The 27,432-nt window shown below is 37.1% G+C and overlaps 1 protein-coding gene across 16 annotated transcripts in view; it reads right to left on the reverse strand.

Annotated features, from left to right (window-relative positions):
- The window catches only part of SNAP91 (synaptosome associated protein 91), a 169,573-nt gene that overhangs the window by 75,327 nt on the left and 66,814 nt on the right, over nucleotides 1-27,432 (reverse strand). For 12 of the 16 annotated variants that reach the window (XM_027551022.1, XM_027551021.1, XM_027551026.1 and 9 more), the window contains exons 8-12: nucleotides 18,108-18,214; nucleotides 13,972-14,013; nucleotides 8,191-8,261; nucleotides 6,095-6,100; nucleotides 2,631-2,658 (exon numbers count right to left, since the gene is read on the reverse strand). In XM_027551022.1, coding sequence (XP_027406823.1) covers nucleotides 2,631-2,658; nucleotides 6,095-6,100; nucleotides 8,191-8,261; nucleotides 13,972-14,013; nucleotides 18,108-18,214 — 254 coding nt within the window. The remainder of the gene's footprint in view (nucleotides 1-2,630; nucleotides 2,659-6,094; nucleotides 6,101-8,190; nucleotides 8,262-13,971; nucleotides 14,014-18,107; nucleotides 18,215-27,432) is intronic. The other 4 variants (XM_027551035.1, XM_027551028.1, XM_027551025.1 and 1 more) reach the window with 1 other exon arrangement.

The following is a 27,432-nucleotide window of genomic DNA, read 5'->3' on the forward strand; positions in this document are numbered from 1 at the left end:
TAATCTGTGGACAGGGAAGCCTGGCACTGTCCATAGGGTTGCAAAGAGTCAGAAACAACTGAGTGACTGAGTATGGGCACAGGCACTAAGAATATAGCTAATAATTCAAAATCCGAAGATATACAAGTGCCAAGCACTCAGCACTTCCAAAAAAGATAAAAGATAAACCCAAGAGCAGTATGAATACTGTTGCTCAGAAAGGGTCAACTCAAGCTTTGTTCTTCACTAAAAATTCAAAGTTTCCAAATGGAATGTGAAAGAGTTACAAGGGAATACAAACAACTGACAAAAACGAATTTGCATGCTGTCCCCTGTGGATACTGACAACTCTGAAATAAATTTGTGGTTTTTGTTTTAACAGACACATGTAAATAAGCTTAGAAAGTGATGTTTAGGAAATACCAAGGAGAATGTACTGACAGCAATGAATCTACCAACAAAAATGCAGAAATGAAGGTCTCCAAAGGCTTATTAAAAACTGCCTTGTAATAATAAGCTCTGAAGAGATGAGGAAGGGAGGAAAACAGAACCATATTTTGGTTATGGTTATTCCTGTTATTACAAAAAGAAAACAGTCAAAATTTGATTTGGCCAAAATGCCAAAACAGACCATCCTAAAGGATTCCAGAATTTTACCTCACTCTACTCAGCAGTCCTGTGGCAGAATTCTTTCACAGACATGATTTTAAATCCAGCTGTGTAGCGGGATCACCAGGGAGCTTCAGTTGTTTGTTTGACTGATGGCACTCCCTGAGGAACTCTTAGGCAGATGGCCATGTACTGACAGAGTACAGGGTGTCTGGGGTACCCTGTGCCATCATAATGCCATCTTTCTTGTCTGTAATAACATTAGTTACATGACAGAAATTCGGCAAAGAGGAAAGAGCACATTTATCACATTTTTGCCTGAAAAATACAATGGCAAATCTACACTACAGACCTATAGAACTAAATCACTCTTGTCACTGACAACCCTAATCTTGTCCTCACAAGACGCTAAAGGAGAAAGGGAGTTGAAGGAGCTATGACCGTTATTACAATACTGTCTAAAAGACATGTTTGGAAGGATACCCAATGATGATTGGTTTCTTTACCATCCCAGGTGGTGCTAGTGGTAAAGAACCCACGTATCAGTGCAGATAGATGTTAAGAGACTCAGGTTCAATTCCTGGGTCGGGAAAATCCCCTGAAGGAGGGCATGGTAACCCACTCCAGTAGTCTTGCCTGGAGAATCCCATGGACAGAGAAGCCTGGTGGGCTGTCGTCCATAATATCGTAAAGAGTTGGACACAACTGAAGAGACTTAACATGCATGCACCATCAAGGCAGGCACAACATCACGTGCTTTATTTATCTCACCAGGCTATGATTCAGAGTTCTTGAAAGTCCTTTGAAACTAGTAAGATGTTACACTGATATATTTGTTCTCAGTTGTAATATAAATGTATGAACATTTCTCCTACTCCAAAAAATTTTTAGCCCAGATAGAGGGCTAAGTAGACATTGCTATATGACACTGGACTGAGAAACTAATGTAAGAGGAAATTAAAAAAAAAAAAAATTACCTTACCTTTCCTCAAAAAATTCAAAATAAAATTACCACGAAAGTGAAGGTGTTAGTCACTCAGTCAGCCCAACTTTTTGCGACCCAATGGACTGTAGCCCACCAGGCTCCACCGTCCATGGGATTCTCCAGGCAAGAATACTGGAGTGGGTTGCCATGCCCTCCTTCAAAATTATCATATGATTCAGCAATTTCACTTCTGGGTGCAGACTCTAAAGAACTGCAAACAGGGACTTGAACAGATATACAAATACCACGTTCACGGCACCATTATTTATAATAACCAAAAGGTGGAAGTGACCTAAGCGATCACCTATGGAGGGATGGATGAACAATATGTGGTCTATACATAGAATGGAATAGTATTCAGACTTCAAAAGAAAGGAAATTTCTGACATATGCTAAGATCTGAAGGGAAAACCCAAACGAACTTTTTGGCCAACCCAATACAACATGGATGAACATGGAAGATACTGTGCAAAGTAAAATAAGCCAGTCACAAAAGAACAGGTACTGAGAGGTTCAACTTATTTGAGGCACCTAGAGTTGCCAAACGGAGAAGGCAATGGCACCCCACTCCGGTACTCTTGCCTGGAGAATCCCGTGGACGGAGGAGCCTGGTAGGCTGCAGTCCATGGGGTCCCTCAGAGTCGGACACGACTGAGCGACTTCACTTTTCACTTTCATGCATTGGAGAAGGAAATGGCAACCCACTCCAGTGTTCTTGCCTGGAGAATCCCAGGGATGGCGGAGCCTGGTGGGCTGCCGTCTATGGGGTTGTACAGAGTCGGACACGACTGAAGCAACTTAGCAGCAGCAGCAGAGTTGTCAAAATCATAGCAACAAAAAGTAGAACGGTGCCTTGCCAGGAGCTGGGGGTGTAGGGGATGAGGGTGGGGAATAATGAGGAAGTATTTAAAGGGTAATGGGTTTCAGCTTGGGAAGAAAATGTTCTTCAGATGGATAATAGTGATCGAGGCCCAACAATGTGAATGTACTTACTGCCACTGAACTCTACAATCGAAAGTTGTTAAAAAGGTCAAAACAAAACACAAGACAAACTTACCTTACTTAATGGAGAGGGAGCACCAGATCTAAAAGGAAACCAAAAAGAATAAACACTAAATAAACCTGAATACATTTGTAGAAGCATTTAAGTCTGATGCTTGGTCAAGCTTTAACTTGTTTATATACAGACTTTTTTTTAGTAATGCATAAACTATTTTCTAAAAACAATTTTTATCTGACATCTGCTTCTAATATTTTCCATCCACTTAATTTCTAGTGCTAAAAATTCTTAAATTCAAAATCTTTTTTTTTTGTATCTCTAGCAACTCAGTTAGCTACTGGAGTTGATCTGTATTGCCTATGTCCATCAAAAATAAACTGCTCAACTTGCAATTTTAAAAAATTTGCCCAAGAAGACCTGGGAAAAATAATGCTTTATAGATTTTTCTAAAAACTATCTGGTTTAATATTTTTAAAAGGTAGAAAACCCATGAAGGTTAAAGTACATTGTGATTCATTTAATCAAATTGTGATACATTAAAGGAACACTAGAATAAAAAGAAATCCCTACACACGCCTGATATGTGTCTCAACTTTCATGTCCCAGGGCTTGTCTTTTTTTTTTCATGGCTGTAATGAAAACTATCTATGAGAAATGTTCTTGTTATCCTGTGAAAACCTGAGAGCTTGAAAAGAATGGTAAGCTCAATGCTTGTTTCTAAAGGAATGAGGGAAAATCAGGATGAAATACATTTCTGTTTTCAGTTAGATTACTGGTGGCACTGATTATTGTATACCATTTCCAGCAAACTGCTTCAGAAACAACTGCCTAAACAGCTTAGATTTTACTACCCCGAATTGGCAGAAAATAAATTAGTAAGGAAACATAATGAAGGAAAAAAAAAGATTTCAGTAAGAAGACTATCATCAGGGTCTTAGAGAATAGTTTTCTATTTATTTACAGAGAAAATAGCACACGTGGCAGGAGTAAAATAAAATTAGCAGAAATTTAGTAACTGGAGTTTGGTACAGTATCATGAATTTTTTGTTTTACTGGATATAGCAAAAGAAATTTAACCATCTTAGATGCATTTTAATATCTCTTATGTTCAATTTCATCTGCAAACACATGCCTGCCATTTCCTGTTTAGTTTTTACTGAAAATGAACATGAAATAAAGAGATCTCTCACGGAGATCTCTGTGATATAATGAAGATAGAAGCCTATGGGTAATGCTTGATTAGGTTATGTTTAGTTTGGCTGGTATCTTCAGTGTAACATACCCTATGGAGAAAAGGATATATGTTTATCTATGCTGTTCATTAAGGGTCTACTGAAATAAATGGAATAAATAAATAAATCACAGTGTTCTCTGTATCTCAGAAACTTAGGAACCTACAAATCTAGTACTAAGGTTGAAAATTCCCTAATGAGTTTTTGGTTTATAATTTCTCCAATCCCACCATTTCTTCTCTTTAAATATGTGGAAAAGCAAAGGAGTTAGGTCTAAATAAAAATTCAAGAAAGTAATAGTCTTAACCTTGCAAAGCCAAAACAGAAACATAGAAGCCACCTGATATGGTCACTTTCTAAGAATGAGTTAATTGAAATTAATTTGTTTCTCTCTCAAGAGCTTTTCATGAATCAATTCTTAGTGGTATGACACAATGAGAAATATTAATGCAGAAAAGAGAACTGAGAAGGAACAAGAACTTTTTGAACTATAGGCCCAAACTAATATATAAAAGTTTCTGACATATGCTATGCTCTAGCAAAATAAAGATATAGTAAAAATGACAGAATTTCTCTACCTACAGTTAAAGAATATCATGCTCAAACCTAAGTACAAAATATCATCACTGGCACAAGAATCAGTTTGCCAAGTTCTTTCATGAATGCTATTACTAAATGATACTTGTAGTTACCCTGTGGATTAAGCAAAAATCTACTGTATGTCTCCTCCAATCATTCCACTTATTGCACTGTATCTTATTTGCCTGTCTTCGCCACTAGATGCCAAATTTTTGGAAGGAAGCGAATCTCATTGTTTCATATCAGATAAATACATTGCAGAATAAATTAGTCAAACATCTTAACAGTTATTTTGTTATGAAACTCAACTGTCAGGAGGTACGATCTCTGTTTCCATGGACCAGATTCAGGTTTCGTCATGATTTCCTCAAAAAGGGAGAACCAGAGGTGTTCCCACTGGGGCCACTGCTTTAAGAAGCATCATTTATCACTGATTAAAGTCTGAGGGCTCTGAGGCTCAAAGAGGTAAATAACTTGCCCAAGCCTCATCATTCTTTAATGGTGGATTTCAGGCTCCGGTCCAAGTCTGTCTGTGCGCGTTTCACATTCCAGCCTGTCCTGATGAAAAACACAGGGGAGCCTAGCACATTTGTTCCTCTCTTACGTAATACACGGACTGCTTCTTTTAACCTGTTCTTTGGCGGATTCCCTACCCTACCACTGGCTGTTAGCTCTTTATAAAAGAAAATGCTATTATCTTTAGATATAAAATATGACATTACTTAAAGCCTGGTACTTATTTCAGTACTTATTTCAATTACTTCCGCTAGAGAAATTTAGTACACAGTGAATCACGTGGGGGAAAAATAAGGCATGAATGTAATTTAAGACAAGAATGAATGACCTATAGTAATGTACCCTAAATCCTGTAAAACATTACAAACAAACCATGGGTTTTTATGACGAACACATAAAAATGCCAATGTTTGCTACCAATGTGTTAATGGTAAGCTATCAAAAGAAGAAATTTTATTTCTTATTCATAACACTAATCCCTACACAGTTTTGGTCATAAATGCTAGCCAGAAAGATAGACAAAATGCATATGAGAAAAACCTGTCTCTTCCAAATAATTTTAATTACACTAAACTTGAGGTTTCTTGCACCCTCAATAGCTAGTAAATCCACGTATAAAACAAAATCAAGTTCTCTCTTTTGTTCTGTGGAATTACAGAAACAGATAATGTACAAATGCGTATCACACAGTATTGCAGAAATTTTAAAAAATGAGTTGTCAATGGATATAAGGCACTAAATAGAAAAGGCCTACATATTTTTTAGCAGACATTTGAAAATGCTTCTTTTAAGTATCTACTTAGAATAATTTTATACTGCTTCTAGAAGACAAAGAAAACCTCTTTAATTTTCTCTGTAACATTGTATTTTGGCAGTTCTGCCATGAGCCACAGGGAAATCTTTTGTTTACTAAACAAGTGAAGAAGTCTTTGATTTCTAAAATCTCAGAGGAATATCTGTACAGCTACCTAAGAGAGTTCGTTAGTCTTGATTTAACACCAAAATAAAGTAAAACCATTTATGCCAGTCACCTTGAGAGACAAATTTCAAAAGTATAATGGAAAAAACACACATATGTAAAATGGGCAGAAATCAGTTTTAAATGTTCTAAATACCAAATGTGGAATCTTAAGAGTGTTTTTTGCATTTTTAGTAATAACTAAATGCAAAAAAGTCACTCAATACAGTACTCACCCTTCACTTAAGTTCCCAGGTAAGCACAAACACACAAAGAAATAAACAGTTAACTACTATAGTTCATTTATTTTAAAAATAGGGAATAAGCAAAGACAAGTTCAGAGGTGGTCTTAGCCAATTCAGAAAAGAAATCTGACAAGCATTAAATGATTTTAAAGGAGAGAGGAAAACTATGCTCAGTCAAAGGTAATTTAAAATAAAAGACCATTAAGTTTTTATTTCGCTACTCTAAATGTCCATAGCTAAATAGCCCAAAAATAGTTTGTAGCAGCCACAAGGGGGCAGCTTGAGATCTGAAGTTAGGCTGATGAAATTCACTCTGGGAGATGGCTTTTCACATGAACGCTGCCCTGGCAGATTTAAGCAGGGAAAAGGGTAGACCTGTGCGAGGTGTAAGGACATGAAGGGGAAAGACGGCAGATAAGCCAGTTTATCCGCCTTGCGCCCATGCACATCCTGCACTGCCCAGGGAGAGGCTCTCACTCTGGGATGTGCATATTTCCTCATCTAAACGGATCCACCGGCCAGAGGAGCAGGGACACTGCCCAGGCTTCCTGTGTCCTTTGGTTTACATCCTAGGTAACTCATCTGGCTTCCTACACACCCTAATATGGTGTGGGGGAAGGGGCTGCAATTACTGGAAGTGGCCACCTTCTTTTGTGACTTTCTACTCTCGTGCCTTTTCAGTTGACGTCAATCTACCCGCAAAAGTGTGATCATCCTTGGCCAACAGTGAAGTGGGGACAGATCTGGGACAATAGTACAACCCTGACAGAGCCCTTGAGAGGTCCTGCCATTCGTCACTCCAAACAGCTCTGCCATCACTGCCTGAGACAGTCCCACGTCATTGTTTGTTATTGAAAATTTAAGACATGCAATAATTTTTATACTAACTTGTAATAGATGACAAATAACCCTTAGCTAATGAAACAGCAAGCAAAAAAGTGACTTTGAGACACAACAATCTGGATTCTAGGAGAATGCCCAGAGAGAAACAAGCAGAAAGGAGATGCATTTTAATAGCTGTATCACAGGTAAAATCCATGGTCAGCCGACAGCCCTGCAATGAGCAGTTCATGGGTTGTCTCTGCCAATTTCTGCTGTCAGTCTAAACAGAATCAACATACAGCTGGGAACACCAACAAAAACAGATTTCAAACTGGCTCTGTAGAGAGAGCTACATTAAGTTTTTAGATGAAGATAATGAAGTACAAAATAGTTTCTGACCTTAGGAAACAGAAAATCCATTTAAACCACATATGAGGGTGGGGGGAAGAAGAGAAGGGAAGTCATAACACAGTGCAGTGCATGATTAAGGAAGGCTTCATGAGATGGCCCTCCTGGGATGTATAAGATGCCTGCACACAGAGACAAGGAGAGGCAGGTATCCAAGATGAACAGAATTACGGTCTAAGCAAGGCGCTAAAACTGAAAAGGATCAGGTCTTGTGAACAGACAAGTATGACCCTGGCTGGAGAGAACAAAAATGGAACCTGGACATTTTGGGCATGTGATCGGGAAAAATGTATATAAATCTAAGTGTCCAAACACAAAGGTGGGAAATATACTAGAAGTGCACTTCTTGCTGCTCGATTGCTACTCTGTCTAGAAAAAGATCTCTGAGTCAAGTGTCAGCAGCATGCCACGCCCAAGGGTCCACGTGGGGAGAGTCTAGAGTGCAGAAAGTGATGCCAGAGGGCTTTGCTTTGTCCACAGTGGGGCTGGTAACGTAACAGTGTTCAAAGGCTGCTTGAGAAATTGGAGTCATTCTTAGTTGTGCCTATTGACAGCCTCAACTTTTAGACAGGAGCAACTCTTTATCTGAGGACTGTGAATCCCTTCTGAGGGCAAATAAATAATTCAGCAAGTTCAACCAACACAGGTAAAACCTACTAATCTGCTGCATTAGCCCATAGATCACCTATATACGGGGTCATGCTATCATAAGTTAATGGGAAGGGTGGGGAGTTTTGAGGGAACTGAGAATTACAATAAAGCATACCATGAAACTGCAGTACCATGATAAATCTCATTGCATAAAGAACAACTCTAGTATTTTTCTGTCTTATTCAGAATATACAACTAATGCGTACTTGTTTCCAGGTTTCTTTCCTTCTAATGTATTTAGATGCTGTTCAAGGGTCTCCATAAGACTGCTCGGAGCCTACAATAAGAAAGTACAAAATAAATGTCTGCACTGCTTTCTTTCAAAATAAACACACTGGAACATCACTGTAACTTTGTATAGTGGAGTTCTGTGTACCCCAATACATATGGGAGATAATTTCATTCCAGGTGCTTTTGGTACTTAAGTATTTAAATTTCACACAGTCTCAAACAGGCCCATCTTACATATACATAACTTCATTGCATAACAAATAGTGTTACAGTGTGGTTTCAGTGTATAAATTACATTGGATAGACTTTTTAAAGATATTATTTAAATGTAGTAAACAATTAAATTCACAATGTACTTCTGTAAGAACACAGTGAAAAAGTAAAGATATTTACATGCAAATCAAAAATATAAGCGCCCAAATACAAATGTACAGAAATATGAAAATACAGTAAAATTTCACTTATCCACACTTGACTGAAAGTCATTACTTTATTAAAAAAGGGAGAGTGAAAGTTGTGGGGGGGAAATATAATTTTAATAGTTGACCACAATTAAGATTTCTTATTGTTGAGCTATTTATATACATAATATAGGGACTTTAGCAAATATTAATGTTTTAATAAGACTATTGCATTTTGACAAATTTAATACATATTTTCAACTTTTAGTAAGAACTACCTGAATGTTTGTTTTCATAATTTTTAGGCAATATAAAGTGATGGCATTTTACTGTATATTAAAAAGAGAAATAACAGGTTCATATAAATATTCTACCCCATCTATTCTTCAAGTATTAGAAATCTAATTTCACCTTTCTTGAAAAATCTTAACTCAAATTAGACCTTGACAGCAGCATAGGCATTCAAAGACTATCATAACATTTATAAGTTAATTTTGATAACTGTTTTTTAATTAATATAAAATTAATTTTGAAGCATTTTAAAGTAACTAGCAATGCTGAAATAGCTCACAGAATTCAAGGCAATTTACACAACTGTACATTTTACATTGTACCTATAATGACAAATGAAAATAAAATTCTTACTGAAATATTTTAATTCTGAAAGTTCAGATATTTAATATTCATTTTCATTTTCCTAACACGCTCATAAGCTGTTTTAACAATAACGACTATTATATATGTAATTACATGATTATTTTAAGTGTAAACTACTAAGTGAGCCAAACATAAATTTACAAATTAGTAAGTGAATAAAAATATTAAATTGACCAAGGGCTGAAGGTAGGGTACAAAGAGATAGCTAGCTCTATGAGCATTATATAAAAAGTTAATGTCTATAGAATAAATGATTATCAGGGGATATAATAAATTTTGAAAACTATAAAATTAGAATTTTTAAATACAGCTCAGGTAAAAGTGGACCTAGCAAATTACAGTAAACTAAAACTAAGGGTATACTTCTAAGCTTTAAAAAATGAATTTTCAAGAGATAAAGAAAATTTTGCTCTACAGCAAAACTATAAACTACTAAGATGTGATCACTTAATAAACAGAATGTGTATTGTAACCTTGAAAAGAAGAAGACAGAAATGGCTTCACAATTTTTAGATGAATCTACACTTGATAACTTCGAAACTGCCATAGTGTCATAATTGTAATCATTATAATTGTCATAATAATGGAACCTAGGAGGCCTGGGCATAGAACTTTAAAAGATTTAGGTCCTCTGAATATTAAATGCAATATAAAAGAAATGTGATTCTGTGCTAAATCTGTTTAAAAAATATTATTTATAGTTACAAAATAGAGAACACTACATTAAATTGACAACAAATTGATAACAAAAGAAGTAGTTATTTTTTCCTATATAATTTCTTAATTATCTAAAACAAAATGTAAAAAACTAGGATGATAGTTTGCAGTTTCATTTTTTTAATTTCTTAATAATTTAAGAAAAAAATTAAAAACCAAGTAGCAGTTAAAAAATCAAAATAGTTGAGACAAACACAGACGGCAAAACTGACTCTGAGGCGTCACTCTGCAATGCACTGCACATAAAATTAAGTTTGCAGCACTTTACCTTAGAGGTTCAAAGATGCTTTATTATTTATATCTCTTATTAGCACATATAAAATCTAACAGAAATAAACACAAATATTTTCAGAGGGAAAGGAACTACTGTGATAATAAAATTCGTGAGTGTAGGAATGCTGACCTTCTCAAGTGCATCTATGGCACTGAGCGCATCCTCCCATGCAGCAGACAAAAATGAAAACTGTCTCAAATTTCCAAAGGGGCAAAATTTTGACAATGCCTCTGCTGTTGTAAAAGGAACTTCAGAATAATTAGCAGTACCCTTAGTGGTTTATTTTAAATAATGCCGAAGTCAATAGACCAATCAGATGAAAACACCAACCTAAAGAATAAGAGGCAGCTTGTGAAAGCGAATAAATAACAGTGATATATCACGGTTACTGATTCAATGGTACAGTCTTTAAAAGAAGACGTTTCTTTACCAGTAGTTTTTAGATCAACCAGAATTCCTGACATTAAAACCTAAGATGTTTTTCATGAATGGAGATATATTAAATTTGGAACATGCATGCACACACACCAAACAGGAAATGATATTTTGAAAATCCTTTTCTTGGAAAAAAATTCATAGCTGATTTTGAAAGGAACCATCCATCTACAACTCAGATGCTTTAGATTCTAAAGCATCATTAAAACCAAATGAAAAAAAAAAGGCAACAAAAAGAGCATTCTAATTTTTGATCATTAGCTCTAAGAAACCATTGGAAAGAGCTGAGGAGGAAATATTTCAGTTCTGATATCACATTCACTTCTTATCTAGTACTGAACTTTTGAGTATTAAAAATATTTTTCTTCAATATTTATAAAGCATTTAAAATGCTGTTATGATGATATTATATGCACAACTTAAGAAGGGCTACAGATGTACACCGTGGTGGATTCATGTTGATGTATGACAAAACCAATACAATATTGTAAAGTAATTAACCTCCAATTAAAATAAATAAATTTAAATTAAAAAAAAAGAAGGGCTACAGATGCCACACTGGTATTTATTGTGCATTTTCTAAGTTAAAAGATATCCATTCAATTCCTCTGTGTCATCTTGCTGCAAAAGGAATTCTAATCCTTTCTCAGTTAGGAACAGCCTTTTCCTACTGCCAGTCGATAGGGAGCCCTTCTGCTCCCCCCTCTTTAATCCTCTTCCTTGGTGGGTATTTTTGTTCATTGCCATGGCTAGATTCAGTAGTCATGGCTGCCACAGAGGAGGCTGGCAGAGAGCAGAATCTAATCTCAGAGATCTTAGACTTCACACAGGTTGGCATTTCTGACCCATTTCCAGATTAGTCCTGGTTTACCCCTATCTGAAGGACTAACCCTAGAATAGCTCACCTTTCAGCTTGTATCAGACCATATTGTCACAACGGGTCTAAACCCCCATCCAATGATGAGCCTCCAATAAGACCGATGGAGACCTCTAAATAAAAATTAGGGAGTGTGTTTAGTTTTGCTGCTCATGATCCCAACAAAAACCACAATTAGGTTACTTGTTAAGGAATTTCAGAAGCACACAATACTTTTGAATTGAGATTTAAATATCTATTGGAGAAATGAAGTAGAGGATTTTTTTTAATAAGGAGGTAATTTTAAAATAAATGCTAATATTAAAGTTTATGTGACTCTTAAGGTCATAACAAAAGCAGAGGAGAGAGCGTTACCAGTGTCTAATGAATCTCTGCATCAGAACAGCTTTCTACTAATACCAGATCCAGAGCAAGATTTATCTTCTTTAAGGATGAGGGTGGGGCTCTGTTCCTCAAATTATGACAATACAGACATCATTAAATAAAATATTATGTCTCTAGACTTGAGAGATTATATAAATTATAATGAATATTACATATCATTAAAATTAAACCCAAGTTTATAAATCTTCTTTTAATAATTTTCTAATTTTACAAACAAAAAGGTATTTAAATATTCTTCTAAACCTTTCTTTGTCTCCCTTCAGACTCTGCCCAAACTAAGTGAGACAACTGAGGACCTATTTTCTTCTTACCTGCCAGCCTATTAAACAATATATCTAGTTTTACTTCTGTTCCATGGCAAGAACAGTCTATATAGTTGAAATAAAGATGATTCAACATTTCTAAAAGCTAATCTTTGAGTTAAATATCCATCTTTTTTGGGGGGTTAACATATAATTTATCTAGGTTAGTTTTAATGTTTATTGTATTTATATTGTATTGTATTGTATAATGAAAATGTTTATTGTAATTAATTTTAAATGAAAGCACAGATTTTTTTGCTTTTTATTATAGTGATACAAAATTCATAAATCTTTATCTAATAAAGATATTTTTAATAGTATTTTATGCACACTTAATCTTTAACCATAACCAAGATGATACCAATATCTTATTTAGGTATGTAACTGATTAAAGAACACTATCTTCTCATAGTAGCAGAACTACTTTATGCTATTGGAAGTATAAAATAACTTCCATAATAGAGTATAACATACTCTAATAGAAGGTGTTATCTCCCAAATTTTATTGTTTTTAACTTTATGTTTTGGCTGTACCACACAATATATGGTATCTTAAATCCCCAAGCTGGGATCGAACCCACACCCCCTGCATTGGTAGTGTGAAGTCTTAACCACTGGACTGTCAGGGAAGTTTGCTATTGCCCAACTTTTAAATCAAAAAACATAATGCCCTCATGTTCTGAATTGTTTTTTGAGTTTTATTTATAAAGAATCCTTGGTATTTAATTGATATTTTAATACTGTAAATACAGAGATCATTACTTTGGGTTTCTCTGATTTTTAACAAAAATTTAAGGCTAACATTATTTAAATATAGAGACACTTAAAGGGATAATAATAATAACTTTTTTTTTTTTAATTTACAATGATAGGAAACTCAGATATTCATTACTGGTATATATGATGACAGTTCTATATTTTCTCCTATCATCTGTTCTGAGCTAAAGAACATGTTTGGGACCGAAATTTACTATAACAGGCCAACAAGCTGATTCAACAAAAACAGTTCCAGCCAATTAGGAGAAAGGTCCTACAATAACTCTGTGCATGTGTGAATGGGCTCAGTTCTCCATCAGAGGAGCTGTACACTGTACTCTCTTGACAGATAAAAGGATTCATAAGGAAGCACTACTACTGCTTTTGCTTTCTAGAAAGTCTCCAGAAAAAAAATCACTATCTACCACTACTACTTTTTTTAAAAAAAGGTTCTTTTGTATACAGACATTCCTCCCATTCATAGGGGAGAAAAGAATTAGTGTAGTAGAACTATGACATCAGTGTTCTCCTCATTCGTGCCCCCTTCTCCATTCCTGGGACACACTGAAAACTAGAACAAGCAGAATAATAGTTCAAATGTTCTGATTACATGCCTACGAATAGTCATGTTTCATGAATAAAGTACCTTTTAAACATTATTTAAAGCTTCCTTTTGGTTCAAATTTAAGAATGAAAAAATGAGCTCAATAATTATATTCAGTTGTCTTTCAAAAAGAAATTTTTTAAGAGTAGGAAAATCTCCATATCTCTAGAAATATATTCAATAGCTAGAAAAAATAAGCAAGTTAGAACGATTTCCAAGAAAGGTGGTTGGCCTACATTCAAAATGCATCAAATGCTTACAAGACTCTGCCCGCAGTAAGACCATTTATGGTAAAATATGGATTAGTAATTTCATGCATACTAAGTTTTTCACTTAGACAATCACTCACCTGAGTGAGGTCAGGAATGTCACCTTTATCAATGCCAACTTGCTGTAGATTAAAAAAAAAAGTTACTTAACAGGATTTAAAAAATTAATTTCTTAGATCACCTAGAGTATTAGTTAAAAGCACAGCTCAATCTTGCTAAAAAATAGTTGTTATTATGTACATTAATCTCAGTCTGAATATGTGCTTTTTGTGTAGTTTTCCCATCAACAAAAGAGCAATGATTTTGGCAACAGAGTTAGAAATAACAAATGAACAGAATTTTACTGAACCTAAAAAAAAGAACTTAAGAAACTGAAATGTAAAAAATTTCCTCCATGGTTAATGGCAACTAGAAGGAAGCTGCTTCAAAAAATGAGGAAACTCTGTATATTAATATGGATATGGCTGTAAGATACATTGTCAAGTTAAAAGCATAATCCCAGTGTATATGGTATACTGTTATTGTATAGTAATGTGGGAAATAATTATGTATTTATTTTGAAGCAGCTTCCTCATCCTATAATTTATTTAACAAGTCACTTATTAATGAACATTTAAGTTGCTTCCCATCTCTTGTCATTGCAAGCAATGCTACAGGCATCATTTTCCACTTGTGTGGATACATCTGTAGGGCACATTTGTGGAAGTAGAATTACTAGATAAAAGCACATGTGAATTTTTAATCTTGGTAGCTTGGGGAAGGAAGAGAAGGGAGTGAGGGATAGAAAAAGAAAGAGCTAGTAAGAATGCAAATATGGGAATAGATTCACTTTTTTTAAGGTCAATCAATGAAGAGGGTATACAGGAGTTCACTATACAACTCTATCAACTCTTTTTATAGGTTTGAAAATTATTCAAAATAAAAAGTTGGGATTAAAATACAAATCGTAACTTTAATTCTCTCATGCTGTATAAATGAGGAAATTGAGGCTCACAGAAAAACGTATCTCTCTGAGAATCGAAGTGTTTTGTTAAGCTGATGGAAATGTAGAAGCACACGCAGGAAGTGTAAGTGTCAGGCTTCTGCGAAGACAGTATGTCAAACTGGAGAGTAGAAAATCCACATGAGGGACACATATGAGCTAACTTCTTCCTTTTGCCTTCTCTGTATCTCCAAGAAGGTCTTTCAACTTGGCGGTATCGACATTTTGGGATGGTAATTCTTTGTTGGGAGCTATCTGTGTCATCCTTATACTCATATTCTTTCAAATTATGGAATTATAAATTAAGGCAACTTCACACTTCTGTATATCAATACCTCTTGAGATGATCTATTAAAATACTAATATGAATGAAGTCAGCATGTTTGAAATTAAAGCATTATGTGTGTGTATTAGATGCTCACTCGTGTCCGACTCTTTACCACTCCATGAACTGTAACCCACCAGGTTCCTCTGTCCATGGAGTTCTCCAGGCAAGAATACTAGAGTGGGAAGCTGTTCCCTTCTCCAGAGGATCTTCCCGACCCAGGGATTGAACTTGGGTCATCCACATTGCAGGCAGATTCTTTACTGTTTGTCCACCAGGGAAACCAAAAGCATTATAGATTCTTAATAATGGAATCACGTAGGTAAAAGGTGATGTGATTCTATTAAATGGGTAACTCTGTTAAAGACATAGTTTAGGAATTCTTTCTTTATTTGCTATTTTTACTGCCCTGAACACTTAACTAAGGGGACAGAGCTTAAGTGTGACTGTATTACAGAAATCTCATCACTTTCTGTCTGTAAGTATTCTGGGAGACATAACTCCTACGAGTTGGTATTTACCTTGGAATCACAAACTAAGAATAACTTAGTTCTATAAAAGGGAAGTGCGTTTAGCAGACATGCCTATTACCTGTTAAATAACCATTTTACAAAGTTTGAGCTGTCTGCTTTAGAAGCTTCAGCATAAGAATTCAAAACATGGCAAGTTTTCTGTACTTCAAGCAATTCCCCTGCAAAATGTGGATATGGCCATAGGAACTATGGATATTTCTTTTAATATGATAGACAATCTAATGTTAACATTTGCCAAACAGCCTATAATAAAGTCATATTTCATAAACAACATTGTGGAAGTCTCCCACACATCCTTCAGACAAATGGTGTTAACTACAGGGCAGCTTACCAGGCAGAAGTCCATACAAGGTACCCACACAATCACTTTTCGTAGAAAGAGAAGGGTTGTACATTTGTTGAAAATTCTCTGTACTTAACATTCATAACCAAACCACTAAATATTGGTATTCAGTTAGTGTTTAAATTATGGACAATGTAATTTAAATATGAAAGAGAACACAGCCCCTTGCGATTAATATTTATTCTACTAAAAACAACTTTGTTAATTAGTATCCATTCTGGGCTTTCTTGATGGCTCAGATGGTAAAGAATCTGCCTGTAATGCAGGAGCTGCAGGAGACATGGGCTCGATACGTGGGTCAGGAAGACACCTGGAGAAGGGCATGCAACCCATTCCAGTATTTTTGCCCGGGAAACCCCATAGAGGAGCTTGGTGGGCTACAGTGTATGAGACTGCAGAGTTGGGCATGACTGAGCAACTCACTTTCACTTTTTTTTCATCCAATCTACAAAAAGTCTTAGTCATAAAGTTCGAATAAAACAAAAATACTTAAAACTCTCAAAATGACATCTAATTTCTGTATATCTCCTTCTCAGCAGCTTAAAATGGGTCTGAGATAACATGAGGTTATCAAGACACAAAATAAAATTTTACATGTAAGAATGGAATGAATTGATAATAAGTACTCCTTTTCTCATGAAGACCTTGATCCCAGCCTTTTCATGTTGATTAGAGAAATATATACCTCAAACTGTAACATGTCCAATGCTTTATTTTTCTGATATACACAATATCAGATGATAACACTGGAAAGAATGTGTACCAGGAATTAATTGAACCGTGAAATAATCTTCTGCCCTGGGTGCTTAGGTATCTTTTCACAGGAAAAAAGTAGGCAAATTTTACTAGATTATACTGATACTTATGGTTAAATCATGGGAAAATCATATCAAATACAAAAAACTTGTGTAGCAGCAAAAGTTTCAAGCAGTTCTATTTTTCTTAAAGGCCACCAACTTCAATAAACCCATGGAAGTACACATGAATGCTTTAAAGCATTAATTTATACAGCTAATCTTTACCTTTTGTTTTCCATATTATATAATAAAAAAAAATAATAATTTTTAAAAAAAAATTCTGATTATAAACTGAACAGGTCTAAGCTCAAAAGATAGCATTCTGCAAGATTATTCTGAACTTGGAATTTGAATGTGATGATTACCATTCCCATGAATAAATGAAATTTGAAAAATAACACAGGCTAGAGTACTTCTGAAATTACATGTATAAAACTCCTATTATTCCTGTGTTATAGCCTGAAAATGGTGAAAACAGCAAAAACACAGGATAAATGTCCCACGTCCACACCATTTTATTCTTTGCAGATGAGCTTCAGAACCCCTCTCACAAAGTTGAGGGGTTAGCAATCAGTTAGCTGACACGCCAGGGAACCCTTAATTCATCCTGACAAAGGACTGTAGTAAAATGTCATAATCTCCACTATCAGTATGAGTCGATCATTGGATTTCGTAGGAGAAAACACCAATTTATGGATAACTCCAGGAGGAGGACTGTATAGCTACACAGTTACTATGATTACTTATAAAGAGACATCCTTAAGAAACAATTTATAAACTTTATAAAATTAATTATACTTTGTTTCCTTTTTTCTTGTGTTTAAATCATTTTGACAAAATAATAAAGTAAGAAAGTAAAGTATTACATTATTAAAATAATGAAGTAAGAAAGAGTTTATGGTTTGTCATTTACATACTGAGAACAATGGACAGACTTTTTATGGGCTTTTTTCTAGGGTTCAATACAAAGGAATAACTTTCTTACAATCAAGAAGAGTCATAGGGTGGGATGGAGGAATGAACCACCTTGCAAAGCTGTGAGTGAGCTCAGCATCCACGTAACTTTTATTTGGACACAGAACGATCTGACTGAAATGCAGAAGTATGGAGCACAGATCTGGGTGAGAACCTGGATGAGATGACTTCTGCCCCTAATACGTTGTGACTCTGGCAGAATGTCTTTCCAGATTATGAATTCTACTGTTTATTCCAGATATATGAGTTAATATTACTTACCTCTGCAACTTTTAGAAATTCAGACACACGTGTCATCCTAGTTAGAAATCGTTTGTAGATTTCCAGAGCATCTTTACATTGTCCTTTCTTCATTTCAAAAAACTTTTCTAGAAGAGGCAGATAAGCATTTCAAAAAGAGTATTATATTCAATCTTCTTCTAAGCTTACCCTGATACTATTACTTACAACTTTAATGTCTGAATTAAAACAACTGGCACTAAAATGTATGCTAAGTATGAAAACACCTGAACAAGGGAGGTTCCAGTAGTTCAAGAAAGGTATTATGTTCTACAGTGTCTCGCACAAAACGATTTAAATAATGAAAATACAGTTAAAGTAGAAGAATATATCCATTGTAAGTTTACTTCACGATCTATATACCCTGGTACTCAGTTTCAGAAAACTACCCCAAATTCTTGCTGATAACAAGCTCAGAAGTTACGACTGCATCTTACAGCATCTTTATTTTCTTACTAGTTCATTATAAAGCAATAATCTATTTATTATAATCATTTATAAACTTCCCTGAATTAAAGAATTCTTTAAATTGTCTACATTTCATATAAATAACACTTGCTTTTACCGCTCATCAACTAATTCTTTCAAACATTATTCTTTTAGTTATAAAACAGTGGAGTTTCATATTTTCTAGTCTATAATCATATCCTCTTTCTCAATCTTTAACTTTCTAGAGAGAATTACAGAATCCTTTTGCTGCTCTTTTCTGCCTCCCAAGACTAGAATTCAGCCATGAATAATAATTACAGTATGAGACTGTATTTTCTCCATACATGTTTTGAAGAAAACTAGTATGTTAGCAGTGGTTTCCCTAGCCAATCATTCCTCCATTCATTCAGGGAAAAATTATTGTCATTGCAGACAGATACACAGTCAGCCGATGTCTACAATAGCTCCCGGGCAACCTTAGATTGTAACTGATGGCTCAGTACCTTCATCGTTTTATATTTGCACAACGTATGCTATTTTTATGCTTTCTCACATCTGAAAGTTCTAGATTTCATTCAGCATGTTATTTTACTACCTCAAAAGTATTTTTAATTTTCTTAAGTTGAATAATATATAATTACACAAAGAACTAATTATCAAGGGTAGCTACTCATTACCTTCAGTTGTCAGTCTTTTGGTAATTTTACTTTTTAACATGGATCTCCCCTGTAGGGCATTCAAGAGAAGCAAAAAGACCAAGAAAACAAACGCATACTGTTTTCTACTTGTTAAGATTTGAGAGGAAAGTGGATCTTTTAAGCATAGTGTTTTCTACTTGTTAAGATTTGAGAGGAAAGTGGATCTTTTAAAAAATGACCAAATTTTAGGATACCTTCTTTATCCACCCTACCCTGTGTTCTCAACTAGAGACAGAATTATGTATGGTGATATATGGGAACAAATCTTTCCAGTTTAAACCTTTGAAAATTAGGACCTATTCTGTAAAACACTTTTTTTCTTTTAAAACAATCTTCCCCAAAACAATGTCTTCTAAGTGTCTTACTTTTTTCTTTAAACTATAATCTGAGTTTATGTCTTTGAATCAGATCTTCAGCAATAACACAAAAAGAGAAATCAAGCTGAATAATCCCAATTTCCTCTTAGAACCAATGCACCAAAATTTTAAGAAATTTTTGTCTCCTCTGTACGCTTTTTAAATTGTTTATATTGTATTATTGTATTTTATTTTTCTTGGTAATTTAGGATTAAGGAACAAAAGAGATTCAATGATGATGGTTTTAGGTTATAATCTCATAAATGTTTCTGTAATAGTGGTAATGACACAGAAAGGCAACAGGTACTGATCAGTGCAAAGCTGAAGTCCTCTTATCCCTTTAGAAACCAGAGAAATTGACACTTTTAACAGAGGGGATGGGCCTAGAAATGCATGTTTTTCTTTCATATTAAAGGTAACACGTTGATTTTCAGTATTTGAAATGATCAAATTCTGACATTTGTAACATGAATCTTTACAAAGTGCTAATAAAGTCCTTTGTCATATTAGTACTGACTTTCACAGAATAACTGTCCTAAGAAAAGGACCAAATGAAAAGGTATCTCATTCCAGTGAAACAAACTGAGACTTTGCATGTGGACTCTTACTAATGACCATTAGTCAGTAAGGGAAGAATCTTCTTATTCATAGGCCAGAGCGATAAAATGCTTGCAAATATCCGCACCACTATAGATTCTAATTTAGATACAGAGAATTGGTCATGAAGTCCTTGACTGAAACTCACCTATAATATAAAGTTAATTGCCAACACCATTTAGTAAACAAACACAAACAGACGTGTCTCAAAACACTCAGGATACTGAGTGTAGTTTTTATCTTCTAGAGTGTTACTTTTACAAGACCAAGTTGACAACAATGATGAACGAAGACCATTCAATGCCAGAGTGTACAACTACCACTTTTGAGAACTCAGGTCTCTAATTTTAAAAGGTACAAATCTTCTTTTCTGCTCCTAATCACAGCCAAGAGACCTTTTTCTAATTAAATAAAAATATTTATTGAAGTGTTATTATTTTAAGGAGAAAATGTATGTTTAGTATAATCTTTGAAAAAAGTCAACATAAAGCTAAGCGGCATTGAAGGAAGGAACTGTTCAAGACAAAAACAGAATAGAGTCATGTGACTTAATATCTTTAATCGCTAAATCAATCATAAAGGCAGAAACAGAAGCGGGGATGAAAGGGGGTACCCTGGGGAGAGAGGATGAGAATGAATCATTTCTGACTGGCATGGATTTTAGTAAATGGGCAACTCAAACAGAGTTTCAAACTGAGGTTTCAGGTTTAGAAGACTAATTATTATAACTAATTATAATTATTAGAAACAGAAACAGGGAGGTTAAGAAGGACAAATTTGAGAGCTGTTTCAGAGACTGCCAAGTTTTAGGTAAGAACATAGTATCTGGGACTTCCCTGATGGTCTAATGGTTAAGAATCTGCCTTGCAACGCAGAGGACGTGGGTTCAATCCCTGGTTGGGGAACTAAGATGCCATATGCCACAGCGCAACTAAGCCCACGTGCCATAATTACTGAGTTCATGAACCACAACTACTGAGCTCGTGCGCCACAACTAGAGAATCTGTGCGCCGCAATGAAATCCTGTGTGCCACAACGAAGACCCAACAGAGCCAAATTTTTAAAAATTCCATAAAAAAGAACATGGTTCAGTTCAGTTCAGTTGCTCAGTCGTGTCCGACTCTTTGCGACCCCATGAATTGCAGCACGCCAGGCCTCCCTGTCCATCACCAACTCCCAGAGTTCACCCAGACTCACGTCCATCAAGTCGGTAATGCCATCCAGCCATCTCATCCTCTGTCGTCCCATTTTCCTCCTGCCCCCAATCCCTCCCAGCATCAGAGTCTTTTCCAATGAGTCAACTCTTTGCATGAGGTGGCCAAAGTACTGCAGTTTCAGCTTTAGCATCATTCCTTCCAAAGAAATCCCAGGGCTGATCTCCTTCAGAATGGACTGGTTGGATCTCCTTGTAGTCCGTCAGACTCTCAAGAGTCTTCTCCAACACCACAGTTCAAAAACATCAAATCTTCAACGCTCAGCTTTCTTCACAGTCCAACTCTCACATCCATATATGACTACTGGAAAAACCATAGCCTTGACTAGATAGACCTTTGTTGGCAAAGTAATGTCTCTCTGCTTTTTAATATGCTATCTAGATTGGTCATAACTTTCCTTCCAAGGAGTAGTGAATAGTGAGTGAAGTCGCTCAGTCGTGTCTGACCCTTTGCGACCCCATGGACAGTAGCCTACCAGGCTCTGCCGTCCATGGGATTTTCCAGGCAAGAATACTGGAGTGGGCTGCCATTTCCTTCTCCAGGGGATCTTCCCAACCAAGGGATCGAACCTGGGTCTCCTGCATTGCAGACAAACGCTTTACCATCTGAGCCACCAGGGACATATTACTCCAAGGAGTAAGTGTCTTAATTTCATGGCTGCAATCACCATCTGCAGTGATTTTGGAGCCCCCCAAAATAAAGTCTGACACTGTTTCCATTGTTTCCCCATCTATTTCCCATGAAGTGATGGGACCAGATGCCATGATCTTAGTTTTCTGAATGTTGAGCTTTAAGCCAACTTTTTCACTCTCCTCTTTCACTTTCATCAAGAGGCTTTTTAGTTCCTCTTCACTTTCTGCCATAAGGGTGGTATCATCTGCATATCTGAGATTATTGATATTTCTTCCTGCAATTTTGATTCTAGCTTGTAATTCTTCCAGCCCAGCATTTCTCATAATACTCTGCATGTAAGTTAAATAAGCAGGGTGACAATATACAGCCTTGACATACTCCTTTTCCTATTTGGAACCAGTCTATTATTCCATGTCCAGTTCTAACTGTTGCTTCCTGACCTGCATATAGGTTTCTCAAGAAGTAGGTCAGGTGGTCTGGTATTCCCATCTCTTTCAGAATTTTCCATAGTTTCTTGTGATCCACACAGTCAAAGGCTTTGGCATAGTCAAGAAAGCAGAAATAGATGTTTTTCTGGAACTCTCTAGCTTTTTTGGTCATCCAGCAGATGATGGCAATTTGATTTCTGGTTCCTATGCCTTTTCTAAAACCAGCTTGAACATCTGGAAGTTCACGGTTCACATATTGCTGAAGCCTGGCTTGGAGAATTTTGAGCATTACTTTACTAGCGTATCTAAATTTAAATGTCAACATATCGGTAGACATGCAAAACTGAAGCTCAGGAGGAAGGGAAGAACGGAAAGAATAGATGTAAGTCTCATCATAATGAAGATAAACGTTTTTCCGTGAAGAGCATACAGAAAAAGCCAAACAGTACATGGCTGAAAATGAACTTCAGCAAAAGCTCACATTTATGAGCCATAAAGAAGAGAATTAAGATCAGTCAGAAAAGTGGCTGGCAAAAATCTTACTTGGCTTGCTGACAAACTCTCCCACCTGAAATAAAAGTCATGTGATTTTGAACGGCAAACCACAGGTAGGAATTTTTCCCCACAAAAGGCAAAGCTTCCCAGGGCCCTGTATTCGACAGTCACTGGTACGCCCGAGTCCATTCTTTTTCTATCCTCGTGAGAAGCCAGGATGGCAAATTCAGCTCTGCACATTAGACAGACTTTGGGGTGATCTGGAAGGGGAAACTGAGGCAGCAGCAGGCTTCCTGTACCCGTCCAGTTTTCTCTTACAGCAAGTGATAAGCTCCTGGGAGGGTAGACATCTTCCTCAGCACTCCACTGCCATCCTCCAGCTTCCTGGGCTTTGAGGGTAATGATCACAGTCACAGCCACTGGCTCTGACTCCCTAAATCCCTGGATTACAGCATCCAGGGTCACTTCTCCAGCTTTCCAGTTTGCAAGGCAGCCAAGGCAGTTTCAGCACACCTTAAAGGAGTGACCCAGAAGCAGCAGCTTCCCTAGGGCACAGGAACTTATTACTTCAGAAGCATCTCCCGAGGCTGAGCCCAGAACCAGTTCCTGCAGGCTTCCAGCAATTACATGAGGATCCAACCCCTTGTTTGGAATCCTCTTCTATTTAGAATACATAGAGTGGTTAGTGTTTCTGGCATAGACACAATATTCCGCACTGAACTGGCTTTAGAACTCAGACCCTCAAAAACAAAGGGGGGAGTCTGGGATCAGATATGCAACCTGACTGAATTTGAAGGCAGAGATGACCACCTGCAACTAGAGGAGAAATGGATTCGTGGAATCCGTGCTGCAGAGGAGCAAAATAATTATTTAAATTATGGCCTGTGGTTTTATGAAATGAGCACCTTAGAATGAAGCTTATCAGAACAAGCAGCGGCTGGGAAAGAACCATGATGAGAATGAGGCAGATGGAACGGTGGGGAGGGCGCCTGCTTCTGACTCCACCCGAGAGCTTAAAAAGGAAAATGACAACACAGGATTTAAAATGATTGGCTCAAGGCTCCAGTCAGACTATGGTACTCCATGCTGCCCTGCAATAATCTTATCCTTGCAGTCACAGGGCTGTCATCGCTAAAGTCAGAGTCTAATCTTGTGAGTTGCTGAATTATAACATGTGTGGCTAAGTTAAATTTCTAGCCTCAGTGTGGTCTCCTTTGTGAACGTTAGGGCTCTTATTGAGAAAGAAAAGTACTTGGTAGATTCAAACCAAAATGAGCTACCTTTGCTGGAAAAATCTTTTCCTTCTCATTCTGAAGATGTTGGTCCTGCCTTGCTTGGAGATTCTATAATCACCTTCCACATGCGTGCTAAGGCACTTTAGTCGTGTCCAACTCTTTGTGACCCTATGGACTGTAGCCCACCAGGTTCCTCTGTCCATGGGATTCTCCAGGCAATAATACTGGAGTGGGTTGCCATTTCCTCCTCCAGGGGATCTTCCTGACCCAGGGATCAAACCTGCATCTGTCTCCTGCATTGGCAGTCGAGTTCTTTACCACCAGTGCCACCTGGGAAGCCCACCTGCCACAGGGAAATAAAAATTCTCCTTATGCCCCATCCTTCTACTTCTTACTCTTTTCCCCTCGCCAACTGCTTCGATTCAGAGAATGAGGTGTAGAACCCAGCAATCCAGCCTGCCCTCGGGAGACAAGTACAAAGTCTGCCTCAAGAGGAAAAAACCATACATACTAAAAACAGTGCAAGACCGTCCATGATCATGTTGGCAGTAGGGTTGCCAGATAAGATACATGACCCTGAGTTAAATTTAAATTGTAAAAAAATAATTTTTAACATAAGTAGCTCCCAGATATTCTAGGGGACTTACTTATAGATGCTGGATGCTTGGGGCTGGTGCACTGGGATGACCCAGAGGGATGGTACGGGGAGGGAGGAGGGAGGAGGGTTCAGGATGGGGAACACGTGTAAACCTGTGGCGGATTCATGTTGATATATAGCAAAACCAATACAATATTGTAAAGTTAAAAAAAAAAAAAAGCTTACTCATGCTGATCTGAAAACAAACTGAACTAGATGTCTTGTATTCTTTTTCCTCCTGAATTGGACAATAATAATTGATATAAGTCTAGAAAAACCAAACAAATTCTCAAGTTCTGAGCAGGAAAGAAGGACCCCTACATTTTCTTTTGTGTTGTCACTGATAACTCATCAATGTGAGTGAACAGGCCAAAAATCACCGAATACTGGCCTGAGCATTCGTGAGTAGCTCTAACACAGTGGTTCCCAAATGGAATTCCCAGAGATCAGTGGTAACGGTACCTTTCAAGCCCTTCCTATACACGCAAATTCTCAGGCCCTACCCTAGACCTACTGAATTAGATGTGTATACATGAGTGCTCTGCTGCTGCTGCTGCATGCATGCTCAGTCATGTCCAAAGCTGTGGCCTCATGGACTGTAGCCTGTCAGGTTCCTCTGTCCAACAGACTCTCCAGGCAAGAATACTGGAGTAGGGTTGCCATCTCCTTCTCCAGATCTACTGAATTACAAACTGTGGGTTAATGTCCAGCAATCTCAATTTTAATAAGCCCTCCAGATATTCTTGAGTCAAAGCCTTGAAAGACAGCCTCAGGTATCTATTCCTACCCTACGGCAAAGGGACATTTACCAGAGTGACTACACACATGGGAAAGGGACATACCCAGTTTTCAGGGACACAGACTCTAAGCCGATGCTATTCTCTAGGGATCCCAAAAATGTTGATATTATTTTCTACCAATCTGAGTGAAGGCTTTCTGGGGATTAGGAGATAAAAAAAATTATAATCAGTGGATGCACAAAACTAACATTGGTTATTTTCCCAGTTTTATGAATATGTAGATGGAACAGAAATACACTGAATCTAACAGAATCCTCACATCAGCTTCCTGATCTCTGCAAACATACAGGGTAGCAGTTCCATCATATTCCCAGTTGAACTTTCATATCTGGCTTGTGCAAAAGGTAAGTGGATTTTAGAGATGAACCACAGGTTACTGGAAACTTGATCAGGTGATGATTCTTACTTGCAGACATCCAGATGTGTTGTCCTTTCCAGCATAAAATCAGCACAGTTCCTGCCATGGGATAAGCATCTAACAAACTAGCAAGTTCTTTTGTACTTAGTCCAGCAAGCAGAGCCCATTAGAAGTAGTTTGCTTTCATCTGGCAAGGATGCCGGTACATGCTCACTGTCTTAAGTATATTAATTTCTCTGGCTGTGCTAACGTCAATGGATACTATTTGATGACATCAGGCTGGCTGTAGCTGGTGGGCAAGAATTTCGTATATGGTAGGTGCCTTAATAAGTCACATGCAGGTCAAAGGGAAGGACAGAGAGTCTATGAAAGCCTAGGGATCTGCTACTTCAATGCAGTTTCTGTGGGTCCAAAGGTCCCCTCCACAGGAAAAACAAACTGCTTCACCTTGCACTTCCAAAATGCAGGTGTTTTGTTGAGTTTTTTTCAGTTTTGAGGTAACACACACAACACATGTATGTGCCGCTCTAAACAGAGCATCCAGTATGGTGTCACATGGAAGCAGGGCCCAGATCAAGGATGACTCTGCAACTGCTCCAACCTGGAGCACCGTGGGGCTTTAGATTCTGAAGACGGAAAGGCACTCAGAGTGCCTGCAGCAGATCCAAATGCTGCAGGACGGCTCTGGCACACACCAGTAGGAAAATACAGTAGACACTTCTAGTGCTTTGAAGCAGGGCCATATCTTTCTTAGACAGTAACTAATCTCCTTTGGAAAAATTGCTCTTGGCTTGCTTCTAGAGACTGAGGGTTCTGACCTCAGAGAATGCCAAGTGATCGTAAGACCAAGCAATATCTAATACACCAAACCATAAAGCTGAACAAGTGCAAGAATATAATCCATCACCAAATGGAGGTGGTAATATAAGAGATCAGCCTGGAGTAGCTCCTGAACACCCAGGTAAGGTTGTATGAACAGGTGGCTCAACTCCCACTGTACCTATGTCTTCTGGATAACTATTTCTCCCCATCCAATGATGCCTATGGTTGCTGGGGAGTTTTCTACGACCAGTTGACAGAAAAGAGAATTCAAGCTTGACTTAGAGATGTTTTTTCCAACTGGCACCAGCTGGAAGAGGTTTGCTGAATCATTACATCCCAGGAAGGGGTGACTTGTCAGTAGAAAGAAATCTTTTATTGTAGGCCAATCGTCAAGCAGTATCTCTATCTCATTTTCACTTTATGTGGAAGGAAAGATGGTGAGACGTATGGAATTACTTCAAAATAGGAGCATGTCAGGGGTGGTTTCAGAGGTGGTTGTCAGCACAGTGGAAGTTATTAATCATTATGAGTCTTAATCCAAGAGGCAAAGCCCAGAATCTGTTCCTTCAGTCAATCCAAAATTTTCTAAGCACCAAAACTCCTGT

The sequence above is a fragment of the Bos indicus x Bos taurus genome, chromosome 9, assembly GCF_003369695.1.
Source record: "Bos indicus x Bos taurus breed Angus x Brahman F1 hybrid chromosome 9, Bos_hybrid_MaternalHap_v2.0, whole genome shotgun sequence".
NCBI classification, from domain to species: domain Eukaryota; kingdom Metazoa; phylum Chordata; class Mammalia; order Artiodactyla; family Bovidae; genus Bos; species Bos indicus x Bos taurus.